At 48.5% G+C, this 25,906-nt stretch overlaps 10 protein-coding genes across 10 annotated transcripts; 6 read left to right on the forward strand and 4 right to left on the reverse strand.

The window, feature by feature from the left end:
• Positions 1-464: 464 nt before the first annotated feature.
• On the reverse strand, positions 465-1,945 carry N7500_008088 (NAD(P)/FAD-dependent oxidoreductase; the record flags this gene model as incomplete). Its single annotated transcript, XM_056679232.1, has 3 exons — positions 465-756; positions 826-1,807; positions 1,897-1,945. 3 exons carry the CDS (start codon positions 1,943-1,945, stop codon positions 465-467), a joined length of 1,323 nt encoding a protein of 440 aa, XP_056529604.1.
• Positions 1,946-2,311: 366 nt separating this feature from the next.
• On the forward strand, positions 2,312-3,421 carry N7500_008089 (class I SAM-dependent methyltransferase; the record flags this gene model as incomplete). The annotated part of the gene is made up of 2 exons (XM_056679233.1): positions 2,312-2,412; positions 2,461-3,421. 2 exons carry the CDS (start codon positions 2,312-2,314, stop codon positions 3,419-3,421), a joined length of 1,062 nt encoding a protein of 353 aa, XP_056529605.1.
• A 215-nt stretch (positions 3,422-3,636) lies between these two features.
• On the reverse strand, positions 3,637-5,312 carry N7500_008090 (Major facilitator superfamily domain general substrate transporter; the record flags this gene model as incomplete). The annotated part of the gene is made up of 3 exons (XM_056679234.1): positions 3,637-4,656; positions 4,710-5,018; positions 5,076-5,312. Coding segments are annotated over 3 exons (1,566 nt in total), but the record flags the coding sequence as incomplete, so codon positions are not given.
• A 278-nt stretch (positions 5,313-5,590) lies between these two features.
• N7500_008091 (adenosine deaminase family protein) lies at positions 5,591-6,688 on the forward strand (the record flags this gene model as incomplete). Its single annotated transcript, XM_056679235.1, has 1 exon — positions 5,591-6,688. The coding sequence occupies one exon, from the start codon at positions 5,591-5,593 to the stop codon at positions 6,686-6,688; it is 1,098 nt and encodes a 365-aa protein (XP_056529607.1).
• Positions 6,689-7,359: 671 nt separating this feature from the next.
• On the reverse strand, positions 7,360-8,024 carry N7500_008092 (glyoxalase family protein; the record flags this gene model as incomplete). Its single annotated transcript, XM_056679236.1, has 2 exons — positions 7,360-7,415; positions 7,478-8,024. The coding sequence occupies 2 exons, from the start codon at positions 8,022-8,024 to the stop codon at positions 7,360-7,362; spliced, it is 603 nt and encodes a 200-aa protein (XP_056529608.1).
• Positions 8,025-12,012: 3,988 nt separating this feature from the next.
• Positions 12,013-13,522, forward strand: N7500_008093 (uncharacterized protein; the record flags this gene model as incomplete). The annotated part of the gene is made up of 2 exons (XM_056679237.1): positions 12,013-12,401; positions 12,460-13,522. 2 exons carry the CDS (start codon positions 12,013-12,015, stop codon positions 13,520-13,522), a joined length of 1,452 nt encoding a protein of 483 aa, XP_056529609.1.
• A 664-nt stretch (positions 13,523-14,186) lies between these two features.
• Positions 14,187-16,964, forward strand: N7500_008094 (Zn(II)2Cys6 transcription factor; the record flags this gene model as incomplete). Its single annotated transcript, XM_056679238.1, has 4 exons — positions 14,187-14,566; positions 14,651-14,762; positions 14,815-15,545; positions 15,602-16,964. 4 exons carry the CDS (start codon positions 14,187-14,189, stop codon positions 16,962-16,964), a joined length of 2,586 nt encoding a protein of 861 aa, XP_056529610.1.
• An 807-nt stretch (positions 16,965-17,771) lies between these two features.
• On the reverse strand, positions 17,772-21,099 carry N7500_008095 (uncharacterized protein; the record flags this gene model as incomplete). The annotated part of the gene is made up of 2 exons (XM_056679239.1): positions 17,772-20,361; positions 20,426-21,099. The coding sequence occupies 2 exons, from the start codon at positions 21,097-21,099 to the stop codon at positions 17,772-17,774; spliced, it is 3,264 nt and encodes a 1,087-aa protein (XP_056529611.1).
• Positions 21,100-21,526: 427 nt separating this feature from the next.
• On the forward strand, positions 21,527-22,502 carry N7500_008096 (uncharacterized protein; the record flags this gene model as incomplete). The annotated part of the gene is made up of 4 exons (XM_056679240.1): positions 21,527-21,605; positions 21,663-21,757; positions 22,000-22,094; positions 22,142-22,502. The coding sequence occupies 4 exons, from the start codon at positions 21,527-21,529 to the stop codon at positions 22,500-22,502; spliced, it is 630 nt and encodes a 209-aa protein (XP_056529612.1).
• A 762-nt stretch (positions 22,503-23,264) lies between these two features.
• N7500_008097 (MDR family MFS transporter) lies at positions 23,265-25,298 on the forward strand (the record flags this gene model as incomplete). Its single annotated transcript, XM_056679241.1, has 4 exons — positions 23,265-23,570; positions 23,654-24,066; positions 24,173-24,903; positions 24,991-25,298. The coding sequence occupies 4 exons, from the start codon at positions 23,265-23,267 to the stop codon at positions 25,296-25,298; spliced, it is 1,758 nt and encodes a 585-aa protein (XP_056529613.1).
• Between the last annotated feature and the right edge of the window lie 608 nt (positions 25,299-25,906).

The following is a 25,906-nucleotide window of genomic DNA, read 5'->3' on the forward strand; positions in this document are numbered from 1 at the left end:
TAGCGATTCGGATGATCCCCGGTTTTCACACTTTCGCGTTCTTCCACACAATTAGATTGCTGCACACCGCAGGGAGGCGGTTGTGCGCCGGTCGATGACTGCCTCGATTTAATCACTTATTGTACTAAGGTTTCATCTGTGGAGGATCGCTTTGATTCCTACGGGCCAAAAAAAATTAATGGTGACCCAAGGCAGTCTGCTAGATTCAATTTCGTCCTCGCTTTCCCCATCTGGGGTTGATGGACCGGCTTTCGCCGTGGTACTACCTTTTAGTAGTCAATGAAACTCTGAAACAAACTTGCCTCTATATTCCCCAGTAGGTCTGTAGTTTCTAGCTCTCTACTCCTTAGTCTCAACCTCCGCTCGCGCTTGGTCTGCGGCATAAATGCCTTTATACATCCAATCCTCATGCTATATACATCCAATCCTCATGCTATACGCATCATACGCCAATGGACACATGCCTAAAGCGCACTGCTGCGCAAAGCCTTCTTTGTCTTCGCCAGCTCGTCTTTCAAAATCGCTCTCCTCTCCCCAGACCGACTACCATCGCCATCAAAGTCCTCTTCATCCGACACAGCAGCCTCAGGCCACGTCCACATCTTGCTTAACTCGGAATCAAGTGTGCCCTCTAGCGCATCAACAATTTTGTCGCCAATGACCGGGAAGAATTTGAATCCATGGCCACTACCACCAGTAGCAAGGAAAAGACCTTCATGCTCGGGATGGTAAGAAACAATGAAGTCGCCAGTGGGTCTGTTAAACAATGTTAGCATCAACCACAACCTCACAGCTCGCAGCTAGCCATCAAAGGACCAAACTCACGTATCAGTATACCAACAAACTCTTGTGTCAACAAACTTCCTCTCCGCGAACCGCGGCAGAAGCTGCCTCAACGCAACCCGGAACGCATCCTGTCCTTCAAGTGGCACAGGAACTCCCTGCTCAGGCAGACTAACTACCATCGAGCCCGAATCCCCAACACCAGGAACCGGCACCTCAACCGGATTGCGATACCCATACGCATGTCGCGCAATCTTAAGCAGATTATCCCGGGGCGGGATAATAAAGATGCCCGTCGCGAAGTTCAAGATCGTAGGCAAATTCTCCAACTCCCGCTGCTCCTCATCAGAGATCCGCATATAAGCAATCGCCTGACCGGTCGCAACCGCTCGGCCACGCAAGTCCACCAGCTTCGATGTCCACGCGCCAGTCGCCAGCACAACAAGATCCGCCTCGAGAGTCGAACCATCCGTGAGGACAACACCGGTAGCTTTAGGCTTCGCGCCGTTCGTGTCGTACAACACACGCTCGACATCACCAGTGCGGAAGACAACCTTGCCTTCAGCGTCGAGCAGGGTCTTGGCATATCGCACGCTGGCAGCGGCGTCAGACCATCCAGATCCCCAGTTCACGTAGCCACCGGCGACATCGAGGGTCGAACCGTACGCCGGAACGACACTGAGGACGTCCGCTTGGGTCGGCAGGAAGGTCACATTGTCGCCCTCGATCTGGCGCACGTTGGCGTAGCTTTTGCGAGCATACTCCTTGGCGCTGGCGCTGTCTTCTGGGTACACGAGTAGCAGGCCGTTCTGCGTGTAGCGGCCGTCACGTCCCCAGTCTGTGCTGCGCCAGCGGTGAATGGCTGCTGCGGCGAGCTTGGAGTATGCCGTGTTGGCATAGTCGGACCGCACGATCCGGGATGTGTCAACGGATGAGCCATGCGGGTTTGGGATTGTTGGGGAGGATTCTACGAGTGTTACTTTGCATTCCGGGTGTCGCTTTGACAGGGAGAGAGCAGTGGATACTGGGGGGTGTTAGCAGTGTGGAAATGTAGAATGTAGAATGTGTAGTGGACAGTGTAGATAATGTCAGGGTAAGATTGTCAAGACTCACATCCAAACACACCCCCTCCTACAATCAGAATCTTGGACGGCAATGCCATTTGCAAAATTTTGTGTGTGCGTTAACACGAATTGCCAGAATTGGAGATCCGGGGGATACTCCAACTGATAACACTCGAGCCGATAACGGCGTCGCTCGTCGGCCTCAGCTTCCGACTTTTCTTCTTCGCTGGGTACCGCTCCGATCTATACGGAATGAGATGTGCAGCTAATCTAGGGACTTCATTTTGATTTCTGGTTTCCTTCAAGCGGTTTTCTTCTTAGAGGCCTCCATCTCCTTTCGGTATCGCGGGGACTGACAACCCTGTCGCGTAAGCACTCAATCCTTGTTCGCGTCAAACCATATATCGTGCATAAAAGGTCCACAAAACCCTTGGCAGTGTATTCTGCTAGCTTAAAACATCACCATGAACGTACATCAATTGCGCAGGGTGCCATTACTTGCAAAATGGCCCGTCATACCCTGCCGCAACGCATCAAGCAAAGCACCCCGACCCCCAAAGCCGAGGTATGTAACCAACACCCTTCAACCCCACCAAACTAACATCCCCCCCAGTCCCCAAAGCTCAAAGCCAGTGGCCATAAAACGGCGAGCAACTCCGCCTCGCCAACACCCAATCCCGCAGAACCGTCAACCCGAGACCGCCAATGCTGAACCCAGAACAAAACAAGGCCATGGCATCCCACCCAGAGCCCTCACCTTCCTGGGAATCTCAGCACTCACAATCAGCACGTACTGCGGCTATTTATACGCGTCATACACGCGCGAAGTAAGCAAAGCGCAAACTCTCGACGTGCCACGCGATGTCTCCGATCGCTACAACACAACAGCCGCAACCTTCGACGCGGACGTCGAGCTCTCCGAAAAAGCAATGGGACTCGGCAAGAAGCGACGGGATCTCGTGCGCCAGGCACGCGGAAACGTCCTCGAAGTCAGCTGCGGCACTGGACGCAATCTGCCGTTCTACGAGCTCGGCGAGCGTCGCGGGACAGATGCCGATGGTCGCGCTACGGTTTTGGGTTGTCGTTCTGTTAATTTTGTCGATCTCAGTCCGCAGATGGTGGCTATCGCGAAGGAGAAGTTTGAGAAATTGTATCCTGCGTTCCCGGCGGTGTTCAAGGCCTGTGATGCGGGTGCAGTTTCGCCGGCTGATCTCCAGCGGTCTGGGGCGAAGGAGGAGCCGGTTTACTTTGATTCCATTGTACAGACTATGGGTCTTTGTTCGATGCCAGATCCGGTTGCTACGCTGAGACATTTGGGATCTGTTACGGAGCCTAAGAGTGGGCGGATCTTGTTGCTTGAGCATGGGCGTTCTTATTATGATTGGGTTAATCGGATTTTGGATAATCTTGCTCCGGCTCATGCGGATCGGCATGGTTGTTGGTGGAATCGTGATATTGGGGAGATTGTGCGTGAGAGTGGGTTGGAGATTGTCGAGGAGAAGCGTTGGCATTTGGGGACGACGTGGCGATATGTGTTAAGACCGAGGCAAGGTGCTGAGAAGTCTCCGTCTTGAGCTTGGTGGGACTTTGGTTGGTGTTTTTTATATGTAACATAATTTGGAGATGTATATGAATGTTTGGCGTATAGAAATGGGACTCAGAGATACATTATATTCATTTTTGATCGATTATGTAGCAAAGCATGATACCTAGGTAAGTATGATTAATTAGCATGATGCTATCTCATAAATTAGTCTACTCGACCACATTTATGCTTCGGTGCTGCCGTTTAGTAACGATATCTGAAGCCTGGGGTCTTCCAGTCCGTAACATCCTCATAGTCATCCGTTCCCAATTGAACTCGGTTCACCATATCCGCCACATTCTTCGAATCATCAGTATCCAACGCCTTACCACCAACAGCACCTGCGTTTCCAGCACTGCCCACAAAGCCCTCTATGCGCACACGACGAGCATTAAGCCACTGCAGATAGAAGCGCAGAGCCAACGCCAACACAACAGCCAGGGCATAGCAAATCATAATCGTGCGGAAAGCAGTATTATAATGTGGCGCCTCGTGACTAAGAAAGAACTGAGGCCCAGAAATGTTTCCAGCGCAGTAAGCCAAGAACAGCATCGCAGTGACAGTCATTTTCTTAGTGACTCCACGGTAATTGGACTGCACCAGCGACAAAGCAAGCGGCATTGCTGCAGGTCCAGTGGATAAAAGGAAATATCCAAATAACTGCACCCCCAAGACGATATGCTGACGGGAATAGATAATCGCACTGCCGACGACGCAAGGGACCACAACCACTACGACAAGCAAGCAGTTCATGTGGCGGAAACGACCGGCCAACCAGCCTGATCCGGTGATTGCAGTGATAGTGATGATCGAGTAAGGGATGGTGATCAGCGTTGATTGCAGGCTTGTGAACCCGAACGAGACAATCACTAGGTTGGCAAAGTTTTGTGTTCCCCCGTTGGGGATCTGTGTGCAGAGCTCTAGCCCGAAGATAAGCCACGTCTTTGGATCCATCAGGCATTCAAGGAACTGGTCCCATCTCCAAGCGGTCTTCTCTGTGGAACCTGTACCTGCAACGACTACTCTGTTGCTTGCGAATTGACGTTCCTCTTCTGTAAGGAATTTGGCCTTGGAGATTGAGTCGGGTAGCAGAATCCAGATAGCGAATGACCAGAGGAAGGTCGCACAGCCAAGGACGATGAACATCCATCTCCATGGTCCAACGTGATCTTTGACGTGGCCTAGGCCGTAGGCGAGGAGGCTAGAAAGAATACCACCAACACTCTATAAAAAGAAATAAGCGTTATCCAAGCTATTGCCGATATGGGACAACATACGTTTCCAGCGAACCAGAGGCCTGTTCTAGTAGGAATCTCATCACGAGTGTACCATGTCGAGGTAATAAACATAAACGCCGGGGTGATGGTCGCTTCGGCAACTCCAAGCAAGAAGCGAACTGTTATAAGACCACCATAGTTGGTGCAGGCTGCAGTGAGAGCCACTACAGCACCCCAGAAAAATGTGTTGGCCGTCAAGTATTTGGCGGCAGGCACACGAGCGATGAGTAAAGTTGTTGGATATACCCATCCCAAGTAGCCGAAGTAGAAGATCGATGATACCCAACTGTACTGCTGGCCAACCAAGCCCTAGATATGATCTTAGTTAGGGTTTCTTGCTTCTTGTCTCTCTTCAGATCTTCTTACAGTATCATCCCTTAACCCGAAGACAGATGCGCTCGACAAGATGGTCTTATCCATAAAGTTGAACATATACGTTGTGAATAGCAGTGGTATCAGTCGTCTGTCAATCTTCCCCAGTACTCTTTTCGCCAGAGTCTGATCCGTCCCTTGTTCCAGTGTCGCATCGGGAGTCATTATGTCCACACGAAATGCCGTCAAAAAGAGAGACAGATGCTCAGAATCTCCCAAGACAATGTCAAGTCTTATAAAGTCATATGCCGTTATCTTTCCCCGCTTATTGGCCTATTGGTCGCCCTGCGTGTTATCGCAGCAGGAAATCCTTCGAATCCTTCGAGTCCCAATTGGACGAGCAGCTCAGTCCTCTGGGAACTACCTAGGTAATGCACCGATATCGTAGTTTTGGAGTTCTTCTACCCCAACTCTGAACCTTGACCTTTAAACATTTAACAACTTCTACCTACAGACCGGAAACCAACTTTGCATTTTATTTGCCCACACTGGTGAATCACTCAGTAATTATGAACGGCCTCGAAATTACCCCATTTATAGCCAATCTTCCCAAAGTTGAGCTCCATATCCATATCGAAGGCACCCTAACACCCTCTCTCCGCTGGGACCTAGCCCACCGGAACAATATCGCTCTCCCCTACGCCACCTTCTCAGAGCTTCAAGCCTCCTATGCAGTAACCCTCAACCACCGACCCGAGCTCAATGGCCGCCAACCAGGCATCCCAACCTTCCTGGAAGCTTATTTCGCCGGGTGCGAAGTTCTCCGCACAGAGACCGACTTCTACGATCTAGCCATGGCATACCTGCGACGCTGCGCCGCCATGAACGTGCGCTACACCGAGCCCTTCTTCGATATCCAGGCGCACACACGGCGCGGTGTCCCCGCCGCCGCCGTTCTAAACGGATACCTACGCGCAAAACACGATGCCGCAGGCCAGCTCGGTGTGCATTCGCGCTGGATTCTGTGTTTCCTGCGCGACGAGCCCGTCGCACAGGGTCTGGAGGCGTACCGCGAGGCGAGACCTTGGGCTGCTGGGACTGTTGATGGTGGGAAGGGACTGTTCCATGCTGTTGGGTTGGCGAGTAATGCCTACGAGAGGCCGCCTATGCTTTTTGAAGAGGGATTTGCGCTTGCGCGCGCGGATGGCTTGCATGTTACCATGCACTGTGATTTTGGACAGAAAGATACGTTGGAGCATGTGAGGGAGGCTATTTTTGAGGTTTGTGGGGGGAAGGGGGCAGAGAGGATTGATCATGGGTTGGATGCAGAGGATTCCGAGGAGTTGTGGCGGGGGTTGGTGGGTAGGGGGATTGGGCTGACTTTGTGTCCGCATGCTTATCATCGGAGGACAGCGACTGAGGTTTTGTTTCCGAAGATTCGGAGGTTGGTGCAGAGGGGGGTGAAGATTTGTATTAATAGTGACGATCCGACCTTGATGCATGATGTTTGGATTGATGGAAATTTGCAAAAGGTTTATACTTACTGTGGGTTTAGTCGGAAGGAGATGGTGCAGCTTGCGAGGAATGCGGTGGATATGTGTTGGGCTGAGGAGGATGTTAAAAGGGCCGTGTATGAAGAATTAGATAATGTTGATATCTGTGAATAAAGGCTTGTCTAGGGGTTGTCCAAAGTAGACGGTTTCAGAATCATATATAGTGCCCTATCTGATAATGATGGGATCAACCTTGGAATATTACCTACCCAAGGTAAGCTTCCCCTCCAAACTCTCGAGTTCTCTGATTATCACCTCCATCTAGGGCTGTCTCTTTGCAAAAGAGGTTCGCAGTGGCTTGGGTGTGGCAAAGCACCCAATGTCTCCGGTGTACAGACTATGGAAGTTCATCTTCTTTTTTGGATGACAGCGCAAACCACTTCCCTACTGGTGGAGCCCCTGTTATGACTGGTGATTTTTTTCACGGATATTGCCAATGTAGCCGGTGTTCTGGGCTTTATAATTATCTTTTGATCTCACTAGTAAGATATGATCGGTCACGATATTTATTGCTTTAGGATCTAGGCTCGTTATAGACACAAGTCCTTGGTTTGAGTCTTTATTCGTTTATCATGAGGTCTATCACAGTGCCGTCAATTGGGCTGTACTATAGCGCTAGTGTGATCATAGTCCTATACATGTAACTGACTATTATATTTCAAAGCATCAAAAAGGAAGTTAGAAGTACATATTGGGAGATACATCCAGTATTGAAAGAGTGTGACGTCCCCGTGTGATGTGTCCAATGCTATAAGGTCAACCGTGAAGCTCCGCGGCCTTTCTAATCACTGAGAAAGCTGCTTCTGGGCAATCGTGGCCCGACGAATTAGGTCATGAGATTCTATCATGAAAAGAGGCTTAGAAACGCGGCATTCATTTTCAAAGGAAAGGGTACATACACACCATCTGGTGGAGGACCAACCGGCTGACCCAGTGGGACTTTGCGGTATTTGATAGAATCTGGCGGGATTAAAATCTTTCTGCGCATTAGTCTATGGCGACAACTCTCGAGGACATATGACTTTACATCGTTGGCGTCAAGATCTGCAAATACCTGATCTGCTAACTTGCCGATATTCTGCAAGTGGTTTGTCAAATGGGACGTTTGCGAGGTAACCGCAAGCAAGGGCAGACGGTATTTCGCGAACAGCTTCCTCCAGCTATACCATTTGACGGACGTTGATGAAATGGTATAGTTGCTTTTCGCCAGCCAACATATCAACTCCATATGAGCGTAGGCCAGAAGCAAGCCACGGTTGGCACATTGAGAGTTTTGCCTTGAAGCATTGATGAGTCGTCCATCGGAGGCAGTGCGTTCAGCGTAATCACCAAGATATTTTCGGAAGCTCCTCCTGTCGAGTCTGTTGGCTTTAAGGTTGTTTGTGATTGTATTGATGGTGGTTTCTATGGTTCCCAGTAGTTCAACTGCGTTATTGGTTTCCTCGGGCATGGTGGATATCAGGTTCAAGAGTATCAGATAATCCTTTAAGACTCAGGTGCGATGGCGACCCCTTATAACGACAAATTATGGATTTTGAATGGAATGCCCAGAAATTGAGCATATGGATTGTTATTATAACCCACATGGGCGGTAACAAATGATCTACGAAGCCAAAATCCTGCTCTTCTTGGTCCATGCTACGGATTTGTTACCAGCAGGCAACGAGACTTGCCATTATGAATCGCAGGATATATTGCGGAAAGATCCTTATATGGACCTCAACAAAAGATCCTTGCCACCCTCTTCTGACGTCTACATCTCATGATATAGCGAGAAAGCAGTCGACAAATCCCCTTATAAACATGGAAAAAGTGTGGGGTAAGTCATCTGATCTGCACACGCCACGAGGGATAAAGTTCAGCCGCAAGTGTTGAAGAACCATGGATGTTTACCATAAGATATGGAGGCAGTATGGAGTATCCGGTTTATAAATTCAGCTTAGTAGCAAATGATACAAAACCATCTTCTTGGGATCCTTCCACAAAATGGACGACCTTCATATTATCCTTTATCAAAAATGCGAAGACAAGCTTGGCAGAGCTCTTTGCATGCGTGATCCCGAGCTCCGTGTCTTAGTGGGGCATTCTAATATGCTAGACTATTTACATGCTCGGCTGCTGTTTGAGCCCGCCCCCAATGATCCATCTTAATAACGTCATACTATGTTCACAATTCCGTATCGTTCGAGCAACTTACTGCTCACCCTGAGGATTTGAAGGCAAGTCGTCTCTTACTTCGGGGTTTCCCTCTAACATAGCTTGCAGGATGTTTACCAGATAACCCATGAATCGATCGATCCCTGTCATCAGAAGATCCCGGATCACTTATATACGGGTGGTTATCTCAAGCTCAACCGCTATACAGCTGATGTTCTATATGAAGTATGCAATCACAAAATCAATGCGACGTTCTTCCACGGAAATGTCTCACGCATATGATCTATTCTCAGTTAGAGAGTAAATTTGATCCGTAGTAATCTCTATTTTCGATTGAGAGGGGCATATATCTGACCAAGAGACTCGTCATAGATCAGATAGAGTAGCCATAAATAGCATCAATACAAATCGCAAAAACTTCCTAATATTAGCTCGAAGTCTGTTGAACTTGCCTCTTGAGGGAATTCTATATCAGGAAACATTACCGCATGTTCCAATAACGACTGAAAATTTGTTTTCCCAAATTAAGCCCGTTTTCTCTCTGCCGCTTATCTACCTACAGAACAAGGAGGAGAGAATTTGAAGGACTAAGATTGGCTAGGAACTGGCGGTTCATGAAGTTGACTGGATGATACCACGGACTTAGATATCCAGCGATGATCATAAGTTTCGGAGATCACCATTCAAACACCTATAATCTGTATATCTCTCACCACCCTCCAGGGCTGTGCTGTGAGGTTCTCAGGGAGCAAGACCCTGAGCCCCCTCATGAAGCGGCGCTACCCCAATTAGGACAATCGCTACGGTCTGGAATCCGGTACATAGAACGCCATAACATATGTATGCACTAGCAGTCACCCGGTACTTGTTTTTCTACAGATGGTATTGGCCGATGATAATTTTGAGCTTGTCCCGCATTGAAACGGGTTTTGCTACCAATCCCTATCGTTGGATTGTATGCAAGGTGCAGATCTTGAACAGGGGTCATGCCGTGTTATGCATTTAGTCATCCGTTCTTTGTTGCGGCGGGGAAGTTGAACCGGGAGATGGGTTGAGGTAAGGTTTGGACGTTTGATCGATTATCGATCGTGCTTTCATTGGTAGATCTAGACTTTGAGTGTGTTCCGGTTAGATTGGTATATCGGACTTCAAGTGTGAGTGACCTCGACAACTTTGATTTGTCTACTCCATATACAATATACATTGTACGACTACAATATATAAGATTTGTGGATATACTAAGTGAGAAGACGCTAGACGGATATGGATATGTAGTATCATACCGGAGAATTTCCCTGCATCTGCATACTGTACAATGTAGGTACAGTCTGTACGCTGTACGCTGTTCCATATTCAATCATTCAACGTTGAACGCAATCGGACGAATCCGAAGTAGGCAATTGGTGTTCCATGCGGCTAGGGCAACAAGCTATTTCCATGGTTGACTACACCCTCTTCACCTCGACATCATGAAAGCGGAGATCGGCAGAGGATAAATGCGACACTTGATGTATATCGCAGGGGTAAATTCAAGGAATGATGTTTCCCCCTCAATACACCATACGGAGGATATGCATCATATCCAGAAATGCTATGTCAATCCCTTGCTGGATGCCCGACGGAGACATGGACTATGATGTACAATGCAATATCCGGCAATAATAAACATCTCCTACTGATCATCATATTATCACTGAAAGTCCGAGTGGATATGGGGTCCGATGGCTGGGGAGGGGATGGATTTCATCATATACACGTACCAGGGTCATACTCTTACTTTTCTTGGATCCTTTTTGACTGGGAGGCAACTGCGGCGAGTTTGAAATATATGTCTCGATAATATCGTACTTCCTACTCCGTACATGTAGATTCAATGATAGATCTCAAGTTGAAGAAAACAATGTGTCTCAGCTTTCATCATAGGGTGGCAAACGTTCCTTTTCTCCCCGAGACGCTAATGTGAGCATCCCTTACTAGCGTCATGTACAATACGATACGTCGACTCTGATTGATTGTCCCGTTCGATTGGGTCCTTGAGATCCACCAAATAAATGGGGACGGTGGACTTTTAAGTGGTCACTTCATATCTTTTTTTTTCTTTTCTTGTAAACGGTTACGCTAGGGGACTGTTTTGGTCCTCGGTGTTTCCGGAGGGCTCGGCTGGATGTCTTTTTTTTTTTCTTTCTTCTTCTCAAAAATCATTGGGCTAGTTGATGCTTAGTTAGTTGATTTGCATATTTAGTTTATTTGGCTTTAAAGAAGTGAAAGTATTTTGATCTATCAATAGCGGTGTGTGCTTTGGTTTCCTAGCAACAGATGACAGATCGAATAGTTGGGACATACAACATAAGCTATAATCTACATATCCCATGCATTACGAAGGCTCTGAGTGTCGAACCCGACATTCCGACCAATCAATTCAAAGACTTTTCACTATTCAAAAGAATTTGCGATTAGCGAAATCCGATGTACCTCCATGTTGTACGGAGTAATCACTCTATGGAGACGCCAAGGGTACCAAAATTGGAAGCCGGGTCATAGAACACATGGTCGACTCCACCCCAACCTCTTGTTCCGGTATATAGAAATGCGCTAAGACCTAAGATAGAATGGAAGAACTATGGATTATCATACTAAGACCTGAAGAGGAATGGGTTAATCCCCACCCTGGGAATTATTCGGTTCGATTTTCGTTGATGTCGCATGTCACACTTATTCTTTGACATGGCGGTGAGAAGCATATAGTAAATCTATGTGAGGTGATCCAAGTACCGAGTACACGGATTTCGGCCCTGTGATGCACTGTGATAAGAAAGTACAGAGGTATAGAGGTACAGAGTACGGAGTACGGAGTACCAGATAGGCTTCCCACATTTCTCAGGGAAAAAGAAAAACAGACCCCCAGTTCAACCAATCATCGCCACAGTTATGTAATTCGGCCACATTTAAAGACATAAATTACCATACCGTAATTTACCCTTTATTATCTTTTTTTCTTTCGCAAATTTCCACTTTTTTTTTTTTGCGCGGATTCCTCAGGCCTTGACAATTTGCCATCCAAACAGCTCTGTCGCATCTTGATGATCCTCCCCCCCCGTTTATCCTTCTCATCCCCCTTTCTACTAACATTTCCCCCCTCCCTATATCTTAGAATCGTTTTTTTATTATTATTCTTATTATCTTGTTTATTATTATATTGTTCGTTTCTATATCCTCTTTGTCTTCGCTGCTTGTTTCTCGAATCCTTTTTTGTCATCTTTTTTTTTGTTGTTTCCCTCACAATGCCGTACAACACTCGTCGCAAGTCACTATCCCTCCCATCCTTGGGCATTCAGCTTCCAAATTCCACTCGTCGTTCTCCCTCTATCTCAAAAGTGCACACCGATGAGCAACCATCAAAAAAAGTCAAGAGATCGCACGGTTCAAATTCATTATCACCCGAGCCATCCGACTCCAAAACTATCGCGCGCGCGGGCCGACATGGACTATTTGAGATTACACCACCACCCTCACCTATGGATGGAGTGCTGGCACCCAAGATCGATACAGAAGGAATTAACGACGACATCGTGATCGCTGTAATTAAGCAGCTGGAGAAGACTGGGAATCGCCCTCATCTTGTCAAAGAACTCGCCGCAGTCCTGGTCACACTAAATGTCAATGTCGCCAAGTACGTATTCCACCGAGGTTGTCTTGGAAATACCAACCACTAACATCTTCTCTCTTAGTTCCGCCAATCCCGCCGCGTTGCTTTCATCGCGTCTAGCAGCCTATATGAAGCGTTCTTGGACAGCTCTCGCGCCGTGCCCTATCGCCAAGGAGCTTATCTTAATTCACCCGCGCAAAGTGTACTACTATCTTACTACGTTTCCCCACCAACCCATTCCTGAGTCCGATGATCTGGTATCTGCCGTGGGTAGCAAGCACATCACCCCCAGTGTGTCCAGTCTCGAGGATGAGGAAGACGCGATGGTGCGGGAACGTAGCCCCAGTCCCGAAGTGGACCTGTCGTCTCCCGACTTCGAGGAGCATGGCGATTTGAATACCTCCGCTAGTCACGGTTCATCTGAGCACTTTCCCAATGCTAGTAATTTGACGCGTCTTATGAACTCGCACCGTGCGGCTTCTCCGCCCCTGGAGGGTGATGAGAAGGAATTCACACAAACTGCTAGCGCTGTGCGTGAGCGTGCATCTGAGGAAAAAGCCGAGTCGAGCCGTAGCCAGTCCATCCTTTCCGAGAGCCTGAGTGCCTTGGACAACCGTGATATGCGCATCTCTGAATCACCTGTGAATGGTGGTTCCTTGTCTCCTTCTCTGCACGGCGACGGCATGTCTGAAGAAGAGAATAGTGACTACTTCTCGCACATGCCCATCGACCAAATGGCCCAAGATCTGGATGAGGCTGCCGCGACTGCCCTATTCGGCACCTCTCCTTCACCATCCCTCACCTCCATCGCATCGTCTGTCTCGTCTGGCACGAGCGCTTTGACAGATCTCGGTGTGGACGGTGAGGAGCTTGCCGGCGCTCTCGCTGCCCCCCAGATCAGCCTGCCCGAAGATCCTGACGCCGCGCCAGTTTCGACCCTCAAGCGCTCGATTGATATGTTGAACAGCGGCCTTCCGGACGTCGACCTGAAGATGTCGGACCTGACGGAGTCGCACGAGAGGCTCACCCTCACTCCTCGGGCTATTTCTATGAACTCGGAGCCCGTCTTCGAATCCTGGAGAGAGTTGCGAAACCCAGAGATGGTGGAAGTCGACGAGCTCGATGAAATGTTTGGCGAATTCTAAAGAATTCTAAACTACCTTCGACTACCGAGTCCACTTCTCTCGGTCCATGTTCCCTCTCTTCTCCGTCTCTCTACTCTTCGCTGGGCTGTGACCCGCCGTCTTCTCTTTTGACTTCTATCTACCTCGCTTGTACATGTTCATCATCTTTTTGGCGCACCCTCTTACCCTTTTCTTTTTCGCTAATGCCTATTTTCTCTTGTATATATACTTATGTTTTGGTTTATTTGCCCTGAATGGGCAGATTGGGATGATATTCACGGCTGGAGGAATGGCTATATCCAAAAAGTGACAAAATAACTAGCGTTTCTTCCCATAAATTCGTCTTTTCAATTTGCATCTTCCATTTTTATAGACGTTGAACTTTAAACCGTCCCTGACTAATCAAAGGGGGGGCGTCCCTTATCGGTCCCACCGATTACGCATAATCCGCCACTCGGGGACTTCATTCTTTGGTTACCACAGTGTTTTCACTCCCGAGGTACAAACTTTGTCCTGATCCTGATGGACATCAAATCTCTCCTGTACATATCTCTGCATCATTTCTCGGCTTCCAATATAGAGATCCGGTCCTATCAATCATCGCTATTCATAGGGCCGGAACGCAATTTCGAGATTGATACTTACCGGACATTCCCTCGTTAGCTTGCACAGGACTTCTGCCACCATGACGATCGAAGAACCGCCTCGGCAGCGGGACTATGATACCAGCATTCCTCAACACGAAGCGTCTGCCCAGCAACCAGCATACCTCCCTCCTACCATACTCCACCCTCTTTCCGTCCCAGACACAGTGTCAAACACCGGCGCCAAAAGAGCCAATACAGCCTCGACTCTGCCAAAGACACTTGCTGCGCACACTAAGGTTGCCATTCCTCGTCAACGGGCTGTGCCTCCTCCTCGTTATAATCGACGAGTGCCTCGCGCTTGTTCATCCTGCAGACAGCGCAAGACGAAATGCAGCGGCGATACTCCGGTGTGTCGCCAGTGTCGTGAACTGAGGGCTACGTGCAACTACCCCGAGGGTTGGAGAGAGAGAACGAAAAAGTAAGTGTCTCTGTGGCTATATGTGCATATTTGGACACAAACTCAATCGAGAGCAAGCAAGCTGATATTGTTCGCGCATTATAGGGAAGTTGAACACCTTACGGAGAGAGCACAAGAATATGAGAATCTGCTGAAAGACTTGGCGGGTGTTGTTGACTTAGGTGCCGCGGAGCGGATCAGGAGCTTGCTGGACAAGGTTTGTCCTTATTATTGGGATCCCGGAGTATCGCTAACACTCGCAACCACAGTATGGCCCGGAGGTGGATTATTTGTCGCATACTTCTCAGTCTCAATCAGTCACACCTCAGGATGACCTCCCAATAAATGATGAACCATCCTCCCCTTCGTCTATTGGGTCTCTCGAGGCGATTGATCGAGTAGAAGAGGACATCAATCGATCAGAACATGCCAGAGCAACTGGTTATATGGGGAAAAACTCGGAGATTACCTGGATGCAACGGCTACAGAGAGAGGCAGACCAACGTTCCAAAGGTCTTCCGGGGAGTCTGGAGCCTGGCCAAGACCTAAAGACCGATGATGCATTAGCTTTGCATGCGGTCAACTATCATCTTGACGACTTGGATATCTCCGTGCCCGGACCGGTACAACTGTATTCCATGCCCCCTCGGGAAATGGCGGATCATATGTTTGAGGCTTATTTGACTACTGTGCATCCGTTCTTTCCCATCATCAACAAACCTCTTTTCTCAGCACAGTATCGGACATTCTTTGATAGCACTGCTCGGCCTGGTGACAAATGGCTTGCTATATTGAACATGATATTTGCGATTGGGGCTAAACATGGGCACCTCACCGACGCACCATGGCATGGAGACGAGAAGGACCACTTGGTATATCTGACCAGAGCCAGGATTCTTAGTATGAACGGCGATGTTCTGTTCAGCCATCCCGATCTCCAGCAAGTCCAGGTGGAGGCCTTGATTGCCTTCTACCTTCTCTCTTCCGATCAAATTAACCGGTGAGTCCAAGACCCTCTTGCAAAATGAATTGGAGCGGCCCATAACATTTAGAAAGGGCATGGAGAATCTCGGCTTTAGCAGTGCGGTCTGCAATCACACTTGGAATCAACATGAAAAGTACCAGTCCAGCCACACCCGATCTTTCGAAAGAAGCCCGTTATCGAGTCTGGTGGTGTTTGTATACATTTGAGCACATGCTCGGAATAATGACTGGCCGGGCGAGTTGTATCCAGGATGGAGTGTGCACCGCACCTTTCCCGGTTCCATTTGAAGAAGAACAGCTGCATGAAATCGGTGCCATTGAAGTACTCACAGATACGACCATACGAGATGAACGAATCAACAACGTCATGGCAAGTGCACGAATCAGACAAATGCCGCTCCACCCGATAAACGGTAAGGATGCTGCCCAACACTCTGGAGCACGAGACCCCAGATGGATCAAAAACCTGCCTGTTAACTACGGGCTCTGTTATCTCTACTACTGCGATTTGGCAGTCGTCGCGCAAGAAATCATCAACAAAGTCTATTCAGTGGACTGCGTGATGGTGCCATGGGCACAAATCGAGAGCCGGATTGGTGAACTCAAGACTCGAACTGAGACATGGAAATCCAACCTTCCAACCGGGCTTGACTTCACATGCAAGGAAGATAATGGACCGGATATTCTTCGCTGCAAATTGAACTTGGCCCTACATTACTACAGTGCGCGGATCACACTAGGCCGTCCCTGTCTCTGCCGGCGTGACGCCCGCCAAAAGGACAACCACCCCTCCTTCAGCCACGAAATGGCAGTGACAACCCTGAAATCTGCACGACACATGCTAGATCTGATCCCAGATGAACCGGATGCTCTCCAGTTGTACCGGATTGCTCCATGGTGGTGCATTCTCCACTATCTCATGCAAGCGGCGACCGTTCTCCTCCTTGAACTGTCCTTCGGCACTGTCCACATGCCAGAAGAAGAACAGAACTTCGTCATCCAGTCTAAGAAAGCGATCCGCTGGCTCTTCGCGATGTCCGAGCACAGCATTGCCTCCCGACGCGCCTGGCAGCTCTGTGACCTCAGTCTCCGCAAACTGGCCCAGGGCATGAAATACGACCTCAGCGACATGCCTTCCTACCCATACACCCTAGAGCCTACAAGCACCATCGGCTCGGAGCCGCTATCTGACCAGGTAGTATCTCATGCCACCGGCGACTACTGGGGCCCGCAGTTGGAAAATCCCCCAATACCTGTCCCGGATGCACCACCCGGTATAGACCACCACAACAACCCGAACATCTCGACCACGGACCTGTTCGAAGCCTTGACGCCTGAGGCCCAGGACTCGTACTTCCCTTATGATCCTATATCTGGGGAGTTCATGCGTTCTTTCTTCCCTCATTTCAATGAGAATGAGAACTGGGAACATTGAATACAGTCATCTCCCATACTCATGAATGTCTTATTTATGAAACCACAGAACAGCATGCAAGTACGCTAAAAGAGCATGCGAGTGCTTTGTTACTATCCTATTCTTCACAGCTGACTTTCCCACTTATTGCCCTTTAACCCATCACATTCCATCCCCCAGCAGTATACCTAAGAACCCTTTTTTTACCTATTCATATTCCTATGCCTATACTTCTTATTCGTCCTTTTTCTTACACATGTTTTACTACTTTCCCATCCCCACTTAATGCGTTTGATGCTCATTTCTCATTTCTATCCATATTACGAATCTCTTTGATCCACCACGAATATCTCTTCGCATCACAAATGTGTGTATAATTGCATATCAATACCCGAGCGTGTTGGCATTGATATCTCCGTGATATCCAAAACCAACTAAAAACGAACGCGTGTGGTATCTCAGATCCATGATTGATTCTGGTACTGAAAGAACTTGGAAGAATCCGGGCTGTGCCTCGGTATAGAGCTGGACTCATTGGGTATTTTAGAACTCTGGGGTTGGATTCTAGTTGGCACTGGTGTGTTCATCGGCGTTAAATCACAACTCTAGGACTTCCTATACTAATTTCATGTACAATTTGTTTTCATCCTTAGAGTGCAATCAATTGTATAATGAATATCAAATCTGAAGTGCCGTCCTATTACACAGCCTTCCCTATTGATCCGTAGAGTGGAAAAAAAATAAGTATATACATTCGGGAATAGTTTTTACTTTGAAAAATAAAAATACATAGACCAGACCGAGAAGAAATCAAGTCCCTCCCACATCCTACTTGTGATTATCGTAAGGCCACTTCGGCTCTGGTGCCTCCGGCTTCGGTAATGACTCCGCCAATTCCTTCGGCCAGTGAGATCGCATGAATGGATCAGACCGGTTGTACTTGATCCGCTGTCTGACAGGTCTTCGCGTGGGAGAAGAAAAGACCTTTCTGAGCTGCATGCGACGCATGTGACCCGGGATCTCGATGTCGATCTGGTCTTCCGGGAGACCGAATTTGAGGAAAGTCTCGAGACAGTAGTCCAGGATAGACTCGAGTTCTGTTTGTGGCATCTTGCCGGTCTTTAATTGGTAGGGGTATTCCTTGCGGGAGATGGAGGGCGTGTATGTGGTTGCGGGGTCGTAGACGAAAGAGGGAGAGGTTGTGTTGTGAGGGTCGGAGGTCTTGGATTGGGGTATACTGGGAGTGTGGTTGTTTGGATGTTTTTCTGTGGATTCTTTCACGGATGCAGCGTATTCTCGGACTGCACTTCGTGCGAGGATGCGGACGGTGTTGAGATCTGCTATTGTGGCTTTGCTTCGGACGTGCTTGACGTACTCTGCGTCCCATCCTGGGGCACCGTGTGAATTGGTCCGTTCGTCGCTGAAGAGGAGTCGGGCAACGCCGCCTGGAGATTGGAGTTGGCGTTTGGGGGATAGCCAGTCGACGCAGACTTGATCCCAGAGCTGCTTGCCGACGATGGCGCCTTGTGTTTCTACGACGGCGGCGAAGATCTCGTGGAAGGTGGTTGGGGGGATCAAAGTGGCCTTGTGGTGTCCGGTGATTTCCTTGGGCGGCGACACTTGTCTCAGGAGGTCTGGGAGAGGACCTGGGATGAGGGAGAGCACGCGGTGCATACGAGAGAGGGTTCGAAGTTGAAAGTTTCTGACTTTCTCACGGGTATGCTTAGCATGCCACTCGCCGCGGAAAAGGCGGAGCAAGATGTCCTTGGCTTGATTCAAGTCTTCTGTATCTGCTTGAGTCAATGTGCCGGCGGATGTCTTATGCTTAACGGTAGCATCGAGCCGAATTATTGCACTTGCTAGTACACCGATATTCATGTAGCCCCAGGATTTGGCTCGGTGGTCGGTCAGGAAGTTGAGCATCAGTACCACGCGCTTCCAATCTTTTCGTGCGATGCTAAAGTTGATCAAAGATTTGATCGTGTTCACAGAAAGGGGGATCCCGAGCGATGCGATGACACGCTCGCCAAGCTCGGTATTACCAGTGGCAGCTGCAAATCGAAGAATAGAGGGCGCCAGGGCCTGATTGCTATATGCGCTTTGAGGGATGGCAGGGCCATCGATGTCATTGTTCAAGAGTAGTTGTTCACCAAAATCAAACGCGTGGGTTGTAGTTGCCACGTCAAGGAGATTGGCAAAAGTGGCACATGACAGCTGCGGGATAGACGATTGAGAGATATCTTGAGGTTCAAAAGATTTGAAATCAAACAACGTAGAAACTTCTTCATCACTGGCTTGGCTCATCCGCTCAAAGAAATTTTGGATGTGCTGTGCCTTGCTTGCATCGGCAATATTTTGAAGCCAGGCATACTCGTGAAAAAGGCGTCCGCTTTCTTTGTCTCGAGCGTAATAATTGAGATTGAACTCTATCAAACCAGTCATGGCAGCCGATTCATCGTAGAACTGCGCTCGCGTTTTTCCATTCAACGTTTGTGCCAGGCTCAACTCATTCCCTTCCCACGGGGGAACAACATTGCTCTGAGATCTCAGGAGGTCCTCGAAGGAAACAGGATCAGAGGACGGTTTCAAACAGCCCGACGCTAATATCCGCACAATGTGCCAATTAGTGAATCTGCTTGTTGGCCGAAGCTCCTCACGCCTGGGCGCGGGACGGTCAATAAGGTTAGTCAGAGGGGCTGATAAATTGGTGAGATCTGCAGGAAGATATCCCCGATCTCCCATTCCGACATAGGCCTTGTTGGCCAGGCCACTCCGCAGCGATGCAACTACCTCAGAGCTGATAGTTCGGAATCCAAGTCCATTGAAAGGTGCTTTGTTTTGACCCTTGAGTGTTGCAGGTTTCTTGTCTTGGCCTGGCCGACGCCATGATTGCTCGATACTGACATTAGTCTGTTGTACAGTATCAAGGTCACTTATTAAAGGCGCCCAACTCTCAGCTTTCCATTCACTAAGCCGGGCCATTTGATGCACGAGTAGTGTGCCCGTTCTGCAAAATCCATGCTCCACACAACACCACAGAATGAGCTCAAGCCAGATTTCAGGACCCAGCTCTCGAATTCGAGGGGTGTAAGGGATGAAGGGCGACGACTCTCCCGCATCAGCGGCTGCAGCGGCCACTGCTGCTTCGTGTTCATGCCACGCCGCATCGGACAAAACGCTCATAATGGAACTGGACAAAAAGTGAAGCCCTGGTGGGCGGAACACGATCTGGCTGGCATCTGGCTTCGGATATTGATAAACTCTGTCAGAGATCATGCCTGCATGGTGTAAACGGGCAAGAGTTCGGAATACACAGGTCATTGCATGCTTTGAATCATCTGATCGACTGCGCGAGGCATACAAAACCAGAGAGCCAAGGTTTGCGAGTAGTTCGGCCAAAATTCTCTCTCCAAAGAATCTTGGTGCAGGTTCCACCGTCAGCGTATCAAGAGAAATGCTATCTGATGGAAGAGGTTGGAGACGAGACCATTTCCAAGGGGATGTTGGTTTTGTGCCCCCCCGTAAGCTTGCTGAGGGAAATCTCCGTGGTGAGGGGAGATACAGGGTCGGATGTTGACTCATCTCTGCGGCGCACGCGATATGGCTTGTTCCAATCAAGCCCAGCCGAAGGGTGTTTAGGGGGCATATGAGAAGCTAGCAGCTCATAGGTGTCGATCATGCTGTTTAAAAGAGCCTGCACATTAGACCATTCATGGTGCGCAAATCCGAGATGCGCAAGAAGCTGAAATTCAAAATGAACCCTTCCATCCCATAGACACCCCAGAAGAGCGTGGGTCTGATCAAGCTGGTGTTCCGATTCGCGGAGCGGTCGAAGCCTGGGCTGGCCTGCAGATTGGGCAACGTCTGGTTGTTTGGCATTTCTTGGTGGAATACAACCCCTCAACACCGGCATCCATTCCTCAATATGCCTCTTCTGGTCATGCCTGAGGCGAGGGTGTTTGATTAAATTGTATCGCCGTAGGAAAAGAACTTCATCTGGAAAATTAATCTCTCTTTGATCATTGCGAGTCTTCCGGGTAAATTGAGTCCAAGTCGGCCGGGAAAAAGGAGAGACGGATTGATATGGGAGGAAAGGGAGGCGTGAAGCAGGCCTGCGACCGAATGGCAGGATGCCGGAGCGCAAGCACCGGCTCATGGTATCACAGCGAGGCTCAAAGGCGGGTGTATAGGTTTCGCGATCTCGATGGGTACGGGATTGGCGTGATACATGTCGATTTCACAGGTACATGGCGCAATATCGAAATCCAATTGAACCCCGTACCAACAGGGGCAAATGAAGACCAAAGGTGAGCGAGATGAGGTTCATGTTGTTTCGAGAATTTTGGAGATCAGGAACTGCTGAGTCAGCACCGAGCTATGAGCCAATCGGAGGCCACAGAATGCGGAGTTTCTCATCTACGATCTATAGTGTCGAGGCATTTCCTGAGAGATTGTCCTTTGGTTTTAATGAGGGAGATATATATGGTCAGTATATGAGCAGCAGTATAGGAGCTCGTCCAAACATTGAATCGAAAAATCTAGCTCATTCACGGCCGTCCAACATCATCTTTCCAAGTGAAACAATGGCGAATAACCAATCCAGCCGCCTTCGCAAAGCCTTGGTGTCCAAAGTGAGCCAGCCACACGAACTTGTACCAGGAGGTCCCGAGTCGCTAAAATTGTGGCTAAACACCCTGTGGAGTTGAGCTGACTTCACAGCTTCGCCAGCAATTTCAATAACAGTTGGATCGCGTCCATCCTGCATGACAGTGCAGTTAGAACGAGAAAGACTTGTTGATACTGACTTCGAGCGAGTAAGAAGATATCCTGGCTGAAACTAGGATTTCGGGAAATAACTATGAAAATGACCACGGGCACAACAGGGATTATAAAGGGGCTTCGGGGAGGTTTGAGCGATCAGACGCCAGATGGGCTTGGGGTGATGCCTGGAAATTGATTGTGGAAAACCACAGGTCAGCTGGCGACCTACTATGCCAGATATTTCGGCTATAGGACCATAATGAGATCCTAAATTATATTTGCCAATCTTTAAAAGGCATTCACTCCCTCCACCGCTCCTTCTGCGCTCCTTGTCATTGGTAAGTTCGGTGCCACCATCTTCATCTACCCCAAAGCGACACCATCGAATGCGTTAGCCTCACAACTTCATCTTCTACCACCTTCCACCATGACGCCAGAGAGAAGTTACGCGAGCAGATCGGTGCAGTCACACTTCACGTTGGAGATGGCGAGACAATCCACAGCTTCCTCGATGATGTCGAGACACAAATCCGTAAGCTGCGGAATGATTCCCTGAGCTCGAGCCTGGCGCAGCTGCAGGAAGGCAATGTTGAGGTGAATCAGATAGTGCAAGGGATCCTCAAGCCTGCGGCACTCGATGCCATTCACGAAAGAGAGGGGCGAGATCAGTCGATGCGCGCGACGCAGACGTACCTCGTTTTCGTTGTTTATATTACACGCTCAAGGGCAGGGAGGATTTTGACTGAGCCGACCAGCATTTTATATGAGTACCGCTCAGTTCTTGTGCTCCAGACATGAATAGTAGCTGTGGTATTTTGAAGTAGCATTAGATGCATCCTAGCAATACATTAGCACAATTTTCTTCTATATGCTTCTTACTTTCTTATCATACCGTGAAATAAGAGTAATTATGCATATAGTACAGCTAGTAAATAGAATAGCAGCACTGAATGGATATTGAAGACCTGACAATGAATAGTAATCAAAATCATTAATGTCGAGTATACTGCAACTATATCTTTCTGAACGACTACTTTCGCTGCGTCTTTCTATAGAGCCGGAATGGGATCTTCACACCAGCCTCCAAGCCTCTTGGGGTAAGGGATTCTCAACGGCCAACTATTACGCGGGAAAGATTGTGAGAGACTAAAAACAATCCGAAGTAACCCACCATCCCACACTGACTGGATAGAATCCTATCTACTTTTATGTATCAAAATTCCCACTTTCTAGTGAAGCTGAATATTTCGATTGGCTCATAACCCCAGAAGTACTCTGGAGTCCACAAAACCTCACCAGGCACTGTTCGAGCGGAGTTAACGGAATTAAGGGTAGGTGAAGCTACAATCGATTGATATATGGGCATGCGACTAACCGACCCCTATAATTTTGTTCAAATGACTGGACCCTCGCAAATAAGGGCCTGACACCTATTATCTCCGTAAATTCTGACAGCCTTACATATAAAAGCTTAGTTACTTCAACCCTAAAATGTCACTAAAGCGCACGTAGTCGCATATCAAGCCGAAGCAATTGACCATAGCCATACGACAAACACACATGTCTCCATCAACATTTCCCCCTCTCTTGCCAGAGAACGGCAACGGCGACAGCATGGGCTATCTCGAAGCGATTGGAGAGAAAATACATCAGGTCGAGGCTGAAAAGGAAAAGCAGACTGTCGAGTCCAACAAATCGTCCACTATAACATCCTCGTCTATCAATAGCTCAGACGATCGTCCTGCTATTGATGAAAAAGCTGTGGATGAGTCACCAAAACCTGTCACGGAATATCCGAAAGGTATCGAAGCTTTGTCCATCATGATTGCGCTCGTGCTCAGCATCACCCTCTGTTCTCTGGATCAAGTGAGTTCTACCGCTCTAAGCTTCTCATCGAGTTGTCTCTTGCCAACATATCCCGCACTAGTAAGCTAATGCTCTCGACTCAGACTATTGTTGCAACCGCTATCCCAAAAATCACCGACCAATTCCACAGCCTTGACGATATCTCGTGGTACGGTTCGGCTTATTTCATGACGCTCGGAGCTTTCCAGTCAACCTGGGGCAAAGTGTATAAATACTTTCCCCTCAAAAATAGTTTCCTGGTGGCAATCTTCATCTTTGAACTTGGGAGTTTGATCGCCGGTGTCGCCCCAAACTCAACAACTCTGATTGTTGGGCGTGCTATCTCGGGTCTCGGTGCCTCTGGTATCGCGCCTGGGGTATACACGATTTCTGCGTTTGCTGCTGAGCCCACCAAAAGAGCTACCTACACGGGGGTTATTGGTGTGTCATATGGCGTTGCCGCTGTCTGCGGACCACTTATTGGGGGAGGGCTTACAAAAGGAGCGTCCTGGAGGTGGTGAGTCCAGAAACTTTTGCTACTTTGTCTTTGTTGCAAAACATAGGGCTATTTTCAGTTATCACATCCTTCCATAACCGAACCTGGCCTGACATAACAGCTTTAGGTGTTTCTATGTCAATCTTCCAATCGGTGGTCTGGCCGCTTTTGTCATCCTACTCACCTTCAAGACCCCTAAAGCCGCTAAAGTGGTCCAGGCTACGCTTAAGGAGAAGCTTCTGAACATGGACCCGATAGCGACGGTGCTTATAATGGGTGCACTAGCTTGTTTGCTTCTAGCTCTTCAGTACGGTGGTGTATCCCATGCGTGGGATTCCAGTGTTGTCATCGGTTTACTTGTCGGCTTTGTTCTCATGATTATTGCACTTATAATTGCAGAAATATGGCAAGGTGAACGCGCTATGCTGACACCACGCATTGTGCGCAAAAGGACTATCTGGGCCAGCAGCGTGTGGGGTTTCTTCTTTGCTGGAGCGTATTTCGTCACGCTCTATTACCTACCTATATATTTCCAAAGTATCGACAACGTCAGCCCGATTGACTCGGGTGTGCGCAACATTCCTCTCATAATCATGTTTGGCATTGCCACATATGGCTCAGGCAGAGCCATCACGAAGACAGGTATTGCAACTCCTTATATGGTAGCTGGCTCTGTGATCGTGACCATCGCCGCTGGTCTACTATTTACTCTCGATATCGGGACCTCGACAGGCAAATGGGTTGGGTATCAGATCTTGGCGGGCTTCGGATACGGCCTCGCACTCCAAGTCCCCGTGGTCGTTGCGCAGGCTTTTGCTGCGCCAAGCGACATGGCTCCTACGACCGCGATTATTATATGTAGGTTCCACTTCGCCCCATCCTGGGGTTTTGTCAACTTTGTATATCCGCTTGTATTCCCAAGCTAACTATGTCCCTCGCGCACAGTCGCCCGATCTGTCGGAGGCACAATTTTACTCGCAGCCGCGCAATCCGGCTTCGTTAACCAGATCCTATACAAGCTTGCTAGCACCGCACCGAGCGTCGACCCTGCCTTGGTCACGGGTACCGGTGCCACTGATGTGCACCGGCTATTCTCTGGAGCCGAGCTGGACGGTGTTGTCCGTGCGTATGCATGGGGTATAAAGACTGTTTTCATAATTACTATCGCGGCCTGCGGTCTCACTATCCCCTTTAGTTTGTGCAACAAATGGACTAATGTCAATGCAAAGAAAACTAGTGGTGGCGGTGCTTGAAACAGCTGTTCAGGGAATTATGTCAACGGAGTTATAGCCACTTTTCTGTTATGGAACTTGTCTATCTTTTATGATGATTCGGATCGCTTAGAGAGAGGACGGAATAGAGGAGTGTATCGAAGGAGGAAACTGGATGGGCAAGGCTGGTTATTTAACGTTTTGAAGTAATACTGTCAAATGGATTGATACTGTACTGTTTCATGAAAATTGTAGTCGAAGTTGACTATTCTTTGGGAGGGATTTTCGTTAAATCTACAGGTCCAGAGAAGATGACTGAAATCTTACTATATGACAATGGTACTATATGTTCAATCATATACAACTCTCTGATCTTCAAATAAATAGTCTCTCATTCTACAGATTGGTTGTCTTTTATACCTTATTCCTAGTTTCTTGAAAGATTGAGTACCCCTATCTCGGTAGCATTGTCAACACTTTTATATCATATATTCAAATCTGAACTCCACTCATGAAAAACAGGGAGCATATATATCGCGTAACAAAACAAAATTTGAGATCCATGATTCGACAACGATACTGTGTTCTGACACCTACATATAAGACCCTTTGCTCGAGTTTTGTGAGATGATCATCTTTCTTAGTCCGCT

The sequence above is a fragment of the Penicillium coprophilum genome (genome assembly GCF_028826855.1).
Source record: "Penicillium coprophilum strain IBT 35676 chromosome Unknown utg000005l_segment0_segment0, whole genome shotgun sequence".
Lineage (NCBI taxonomy): Eukaryota > Fungi > Ascomycota > Eurotiomycetes > Eurotiales > Aspergillaceae > Penicillium > Penicillium coprophilum.